Raw genomic sequence first — 8,015 nt, forward strand, 5'->3', positions numbered from 1 at the left:
GTAGGCTATATAATAAAATATTTTTTTTTATTGCAAGCCCTGAATTAAATGTAATCGACAATGAACTATTTAAATTTTAAGGAATATTAAACTAAATATTTTCTAAAATCTAAATATGGTTAACAGCTATTTGCTCTACCGATCAACCTAAAGTAGCATAACAAATTAATAAATTAATTCCAATTCTCCAGAATTTAGCGAGTAAGGTTTTCTTGTTTTGTGTTTCGACTTGCTCACAAAATCTCAGGGTAGTTGCATCGAGGTGTCCGATTCACGAAATCTATAGTAGTAAGACAAAATCCGATGGAGCCTGGAAAAAAGTCACGGCAGAGCACTTGAAAATAGGCTTTGCATTTGCATTGAAGTAAAGCTGAGCGCAAATTGTTCTTGACGACTTTCCAATAATTGCTTTGTAGTGAACATTTCCATTAATTCTGTGAATTTTTTTAAAAGAGGTACCAATTTTCGATAGCAATAAAACAAAATCGACGGAGCTGCAAAAAAATCCGCGAGCACTGAAAAGAGAAGTAGTCGTAAGCCTAAAGTAAAGCTGAGCGCAAATTGTTCTTAACGACTTTCCAATAATTGCTTTGTAGTGAACATTTCCATTAATTCTGTGAAATTTTTTAAAAGAGGTGCCAATTTTCGATAGCCAATTCATTAAAATCGACTGCGTTTCAGCATCATCCTCGATTACTGAAAAGGGAAGTAGTCGTAAGCCCCGTGGACTCCCAGCTCCACTGACAAATAACCTGACATTATTTTGATAAGTCTCTCATATGTCGTAAATTGCACTTAAGACGCCAACACGATCCTTTGAATAAAAACATATGCACTTGGCCGCTCCGTAACTGGATCATAATTGCTCATGTTTGTCGGTTAGCGGCTCCCATTATTTTACGATCTCGTCAATTTTAATAAATTTATTTTTATGTCTAAATTATTTTTATTAAATAAGAGGCACGCGCGTCGTATCGAGTGCGATTTCCGAGCTCAGAATTGTCTTCTTCTCGCTATCTTTATTCAACACTTTATACGTAATTTTCATCAATTGACGAGAAGGCCTATTTGCTGCTACCTCTTTTACCCACGGATGCTGTAACGCAGCCTCTACCGAAAGCCTCGATTTTGGATTCACATCGAGAAGCCCAACAACTAGATCAAAACACAATTGTGGTACGTTCGATAAGAACCCCGTTTCTTGAAGAGCGACTGCCGTGCCACATTCAGCCATTCGATGGAATAAATTATCTCGCTCAGACGAGGCGCAGTGAATCAAGGCACGTTTGGTACATAATGTCCACAGAATGACACCTAGCGACCACGCGTCGGCGGACCTTGCATCTTCAATCTCAGTGTGACGTAGTAGCTCTGGTGCAGCATATGCTTCTTTGGCAACTTGAAGTATCGGCAGATTTGGTCGATCGTGCTGGAAACGTTGAGCGTGACCCAAGTCTCCCACCTTGACAATGCCGGAGTCCGTGATGAAAATATTTTCCAAGGATAAATCCATATGTACGATTTCCATCGAGTGTAGCGCGTTCACGCCTTGTAGTATCGAGGTGAAAATATGACGTCTGCCAGAATTAGTGAGAGTTGTAAGTGACGCTTTTCGGGGAAATACACCTGCCTTTCGAAGGCGGAGTTCTTGTGTCATGAGGTCAAGCAAGTCCCCACGACCACAGTATTCATACAAAAGGTGTAATTGCTCTCCGTTCAGTGCATAGCTCTCCAGCTTTACGATATTTGCCGTATTTTTTATTGAAAGATGCAGGTCCAATTCCTGTAAGGCAGTGGCACTTGCATTGCGGCCCTCCAAAGTCGACGACGTCATAAATGTATGCTTGTCGATAAATAGTCGACCGGAAGCTGAGCACTCTACGATGTCCACACACTGAAGCCCATTAGAACTATCTTGAATACGTGAGCGTAGATTAAAGGAAGCTTTGGTGACCGACAGCATTTGCTTTGTAAGCTTGAGGAGAATATGCCACGTTACTACGGTTTGGAAATAAAGTGGACGACAATTCGATCTTTCCTTTCTTAAGGTAGTCGTTGTTTTATCGTAACAGTCAAGACTCTACAGGTTCAAATTGGCAATGATTTATGTAGTATGCCTTCCCTATAATTTTGAAAGATACTCTTTTGACGCTTCGCTTCCGAGACATGAGCAAGGCTTTGTGCAATTTTTACCATTCTATTAATTTTCTTGACAGTATAATTTCGAAAAAAAGAAACTATAGGGTAAAAAAAGCAACATCCATTGTTGCAGCGCCGTGCCCTTTACGATTTTGGTAATTCCGAGAATCTTATAACGAAGATGCGTCGATCTGCACCTGATGTTTCAACAGTGCCATGCTTATTTCGTGTTTTACTAGACCATGAAATTAAATTACATGCATTACCTATGAGATTGTGCATGTAACAATCACTAGTAAAATGAGTTAAGTGTTGCAGCTTTACCAGCAAGGGCCGTACCTTCGTTGTTTATCGAACAAAAAGACGGCTAAAATGAGCACATTCTACCGAGAATGAGTAATTGGCTAGGGCTATAATTAAATGTCAGCTCGATAAATGTTTGCTCACACGGCTCTAATGCGCCAATTAGGCAATTAACATCAACATAGCAGTATATCGAGTAGGAGGGTTGGTCGAAAGCTGCTAGCAACATATGAGACTCCATAAGGAAGTGGTTTTACGCACCTAATCCGCATGTAGCGAATGGGCGCAACCGACCTTACAAAATCGTAGCTTGAATGTCGTCTTATAACGACAATTAAACCGAGGTATCATTAATTCTGACAAAAATTCCAAGGCTGCAACTCTTGTGCTTTCCAAACCAATGTTAACTGATGATGCGTATTAGATTCTAGCAATTTTAACCTTAGAGACGAAAAGATTGCGGTATCATTGGATGCTCGACTCTTAAGCTCTACGAATCGAGAAATAAGCGCGGTCATTGCTTTGAAGCTAGTGCTGCATGGCATTGCTGCGTTTATCGCACAATGCCCAGCCATTATTTGTAATATAATAACATGGTTTTCAGTACCCAGGGTTAAAGCTCTCCCATGAAAGCGAGGTATATATGCGCTAGCTTACGCTTGCGCCATGATAACATCGACTCCGAGGCCAATGTACTTGCCAAAGCTCAAAACTTGGATTACTTTAAAAATCTCGGAGCATTGCATTTTGTGAAAAGTTGAAGCGAAATTTATGGAAACAATAAATTTCTAAAACAGATCAATACAAATGAGCAGAAATCGTGCATTTATCAAGCATGTCAGGATGAAATTGACGTTCGTAAGATCAGCAAGAATTCGTCAGATGACCATCTTCTTTTGTAACATTTGGCAGACGATAAAGAATAAGCGACAAAAAGGACTTTTGCAAGCATGAGTGGCAAAAAGCTGTAAATGCATCTGCTTTTTTAGTTACCATTGCAATTGACTTGTCCTTTGCTAATGCTTATAATGCTTTGTAGGTGTAAAAAATTGAAGACCCAAGCAAAAAGCTCGTACGATAGCACAAGGGGCGGACATGGCAAGAAAAGCGAGATGCTACCGATGCAAATGCGACAGCCACGGCTAAAGCTACAGCTGGAGGAGCTTTAAGAATTCCATGATCTCGAGTTTGAAGCTTTTCATCAGCACGAACAGCTCTTGAGCGCAAGACTGACGTGATCTAAGAAAAAATGAGGCTAATCGAAGCGTTCCCTTGCAAATGAGCAGAGCAGTAAGATAAGCAAATCTCAGCTTGAAGAATCAAAATTAGTCTGAATAATGACAGGTACCGCAAAATTATCACCGTTAGGGAAGCAAAACAAGCTGTATTGTCATCATTTGTCTAACATACTATTGTGCCTCGATGAATTTGTACGATGGCGCAATTATGAATCTTAGATTCAGCTTCAAAATACTCGCCAAGAATTTTCCCGTAAGGAATCGAATTGGTCTTGGAATACGATGGTAAACCTATGCAGGACAGCGGTAGTCTAATGTAGTGGTTACCACGATGCAAACTCAACAAACCTCACCTCATCTTAGCTTGAAATAAGCGAGCGAAAGTGGCAGTCGATGAAAAGAGTCCCCAGTGCTGCTCCAGGTATATTCAGCGCGCTCTTGACTTCGTTGAGACACAACCTGCAGATAGTTAATGGCAGAGCAATATCTCGAGAAAGAAGTCGCACATTGCGACGGAACAATGATGGAGTTTTGGTAGTACAATTTTTTGCAGCAGGCCGAGTGATCACACAAAGAGAACTTAACATCCCATTGGCAGAAAGCAGACACCTGTGGTTGTCGCCACGGCAACAAATGCATAAAAGGAAATTGTATGATGCTCAACTCGTGCCGATGCAACTGAGCTTAAATGAGCGAATTGAGGTACAAATGTTTTGGGGTTCTGAATAATCATCAGCAGAAGAATTACCGTTTGACTTCAGACCTTGGTTCTAGATCACAGATGGCGACAGAGGAGAATGCGACTGATATAGACGCAAAGTGGCAAAAATCCCTTGTCAAGGAGGCAAAAGGCTACAGATTGAGCGAAGTCGTCGGCTCTGAAGCATGAAACGCGCTTTGAAAATCTAGCAGATCATTTGGAGAATTCGTGCGTGAACAAATCGGCGGTGAACGAGACCGCTGCAAGAAGGTATCTGTCTCGGTCGACATGAAAACACCCAGAGGCTTCAAATAATTTAAATGGGGTTTTGATGAGTCCCACTCTTCGATCAAGTATGTGAGAAAAGAATGGTGGTGTGCACCTATAAATTGAGATCTTTCATCGTGCTTTTGAAAATGCTCAGAATCTGTTTACAATCAGTCTTTGAAACGTCGTTATCAAATCAATATTGTACACAGATGTTCAGCAAGAGTCAGAATGGAGCTGAATCGCGCAAGAATGAACCCAGGATAATTGTTGGCCACTGCGAGTCAAGTTCTACCAGTTGCAATTTTACCTCTAACGTATTTAATAAAACTGCATATGATAAAATTCGTAATTATATTGATACCTAACTGTTGCTACGCTTACGAAAGGCGTGTGGAATCCGGTTGCTCAACGAACTAAACGATTTTATGACGATAGCCCAGCCTTTTATGGACAGTTCTAAGAACGCGCAGACTTTGATCAAAAAGTTTGAGCTGATAGCGCAGACGAAAGCCACACTTACAGCCTCGGCTTCAGGGAGCGCGAAAAAAAACCAATGGCAGCAATGCTATCGCAGTAGAAGTCGAAGTCGGGTAGGGCGCGATAATTCTCCTCGCTTGCAAGTGACACAGAGGAAAGCCGAACCGCTAAAGGAGCAGATGAAATAAATCGCGGAGAAACTAACCACGAAAAAGTCTACCAACTACAAATGCGTCGCAGACTTCACTATCCGAACAATAGACAAAAGCGATAAGGGTTCGACAACACCGATCATGTCTAAATACTATCCGCCTATGCCTCACAGCCCGTCTGCATACTCTACTGCGTCTACTTCTTCGTTAGACTCGCAGCTTTGCCCGCTAGAGGTTTTCCCACCTCATTGGTCAAACACATCAAATTCGTCGGACAGAAGCTCCATGAGCATCAATTTAAGAATACATTGCTTAAGATGTTACCCACAATTCGTTTGACGGAAGCCGCCCATGCCATACAAAGTGGGAAACATACGAAGGCTTTGTTTGCCTCATCGACATAGCCGCGTTTCTCAAAAAAACGCAGCTCCAACACACGAGCAGATCTCGCCGCGCTTTACTCGCAGCTTTGGCATGGCGCTTAGTCGTTCGTTGCATTTCTAACGCAAATTCTGAATTACCGTTGAGTGCACCAAGAAGCCGCACGACGTCTTTTCTGTGTCTCGGTATATGGACTACAAAAGCTCACCCCGTTTCGCGGCCACAAAGGTCATGAACTTGAAACGCCGTCATCAATTTTGAAACTTGAACCAACGGCTGGCATGTGACAAGAGATAAAAAAATGTAAGACTGTTCTTATGCGATGGCTATCAAGGACACATATGACTGACACGAGTCGTATTTGTAGGAATGTTGAGGGTGGAACCAGCGGTGGCTATACTCAGGGTGGCAACCGAGTGGCTCTTACTCGTCGGGATCGAACAGCGGCTCTCGCAGTTCTACTAGAACTATATGCGAACCTCAGTGATGTCGAGTCAATGTACAGTTACGAAAAATCTTTAAATTGTTAAAATCGTTAATCCACTCGATGGCGGAATGATGGAACTACTTAAACTATTCTTTTGTCGCTTCTTAATTGGCTAAAATTGACCGAAACTGGTGGCCCCCGAAATACATTGACGACATGGTGGTCACCGTAACTTTTCCCAAACCGGCCGACTACAGTCTGGCAGCTAGCTACTACTGTCTCAATGCCAGCAGCGAAGCTGATCAGAGGGACAATATCAGCAAATTTTCGAGTCTATATAAGCCAAAGCTAGCCGCAAGCGTCTACCATAACACGGGTAACGCTTTACAAATACCTCGACTGCCACTAAGGGAATTGAACTGGACAAATCGCGCTCGCTTCCTAGCAATGATGGAGCGTCACTCATTTGTAGTCCTCACAAACATCGGCGAAAATCTTGAGCGCACGCACGATCAGGTACTGCATGAGTTTAATAGATTTTTTACAAGCGACAACGAGGATTGGAAAAATGGCTGCACCAGTAAGCACGTCTACCTCAACGAGTACGGCAAGCCCTTTTGGTATGCTGGATACGAACACACCAATGTACGAGACTGCTTTCGCGTGGCATGCGGCGACATGTCGAGAGTAATTTGGCCTTCGCTAGACTTTGAAAACCGCTGGCTGGCTCTCCAACGCTGTATGCAGCGTATTTGTGACCGGGCACTAAGCTTGACGGTTGGGTTCGATATTGAACCAAGCCACACACGGTCGGATTCGGACTTTTCAGTATGCTACGGTTTACATTATCCCAACAGTGAGGGTAGCGGCCAATCTGAGAAAGAGAATATATTTGAGCATGTAGACCCAAGTTTGTATGTTGTCGAGCCAGTGTCTAGTGTAGAGGGTTTGGATGTGTATGACCAGCACGCAAAGCAGTGGCTGCAGGTCGAAAAGGTTTGCGTTCCTGGCAAGGAAATTGTCCTATTCTGTGGTCACGCGTTGAATCGAGCAACGAAAGGTCGCATACTAGGAACATTGCATCGTGTACGGCGCACACCCAAGCGGCGATTTTGCATCTTATATGAGCAAAAGTACGAGGAATACTTCTTTTGACGATATACAAAAATATACTTTGTAATTGGTACATAGTATTATTAAGTCGAACAAATTTATCGATAAACGCGATGGAAAATATTTTAAGTTTTACGCCATCTTCACACCCTTTTCCTTAATTCCACACCCTCCATGCGGATTCTTCTAATCACATCTTCATTTAATCTCTGCGTCCCCCTATTCCCGATTTTTCAAAATATCAAATGTTCCACTTTATGGGATGTATCACGTAAATGCCACTGTAACGGGGTGTATCGTTTCATGGAATTAACACTTAAAGGTTGTTAATAAATATATTATCTAAAAGGTGGATAATATTTGGAGAATAATACTTTCCATGGTAATATTCTAAAAGCTTATCCATCGGTAGATATAGACCATTATATCTACTTTCTCCGCGGTCCAGTCAGCGCTGGACGCGCGCAAAGAGAAAGACAGATAAGACTTTATTACATGTTTTGTATCAGTTTATAATTAAGTTAGTATTAAGTAGATAGACAAGAAAAACTTAATTGTATTAATACCATTTTAAAATAACCCTCTTTAAAGAAAGTGTTTTCAAAGAGTCTTCCTCTGCACGTATTAGTCTACGTGAAGTGACATGAGGCACCACTCGCACTGAGGCAGTGCGAAGTGGACTTGTACTGAAGCAGTACAAGTCAATTGTGCCCCGCTACAGCAACTGCCTATATCGCAACCAGCTCTCTGCTTCCTTGAAGCGCGCGCAAATTTGCCACACACTGAGTAATGGAATCTTGGACGGCAACAGCGAC

General features: G+C 42.2%; 3 protein-coding genes across 3 annotated transcripts; 1 reads left to right on the forward strand and 2 right to left on the reverse strand.

The window, feature by feature from the left end:
* Nucleotides 1–949: 949 nt before the first annotated feature.
* Nucleotides 950–1,963, reverse strand: CCR75_000974 (uncharacterized protein; the record flags this gene model as incomplete). Its single annotated transcript, XM_067959079.1, has 1 exon — nt 950–1,963. The coding sequence occupies one exon, from the start codon at nt 1,961–1,963 to the stop codon at nt 950–952; it is 1,014 nt and encodes a 337-aa protein (XP_067814444.1).
* A 1,132-nt stretch (nt 1,964–3,095) lies between these two features.
* CCR75_000975 (uncharacterized protein) lies at nt 3,096–5,250 on the reverse strand (the record flags this gene model as incomplete). Its single annotated transcript, XM_067959080.1, has 5 exons — nt 5,171–5,250; nt 4,034–5,106; nt 3,853–3,991; nt 3,562–3,681; nt 3,096–3,230 (listed from the first exon to the last, which is right to left on the reverse strand). The coding sequence occupies exons 2-5, from the start codon at nt 4,036–4,038 to the stop codon at nt 3,096–3,098; spliced, it is 399 nt and encodes a 132-aa protein (XP_067814443.1). The 5' UTR covers nt 4,039–5,106; nt 5,171–5,250.
* A 1,053-nt stretch (nt 5,251–6,303) lies between these two features.
* On the forward strand, nt 6,304–7,242 carry CCR75_000976 (uncharacterized protein; the record flags this gene model as incomplete). Its single annotated transcript, XM_067959081.1, has 1 exon — nt 6,304–7,242. One exon carries the CDS (start codon nt 6,304–6,306, stop codon nt 7,240–7,242), a length of 939 nt encoding a protein of 312 aa, XP_067814442.1.
* Nucleotides 7,243–8,015: the final 773 nt, after the last annotated feature.

Source organism: Bremia lactucae, linkage group LG10 (genome assembly GCF_004359215.1).
Source record: "Bremia lactucae strain SF5 linkage group LG10, whole genome shotgun sequence".
NCBI classification, from domain to species: domain Eukaryota; phylum Oomycota; class Peronosporomycetes; order Peronosporales; family Peronosporaceae; genus Bremia; species Bremia lactucae.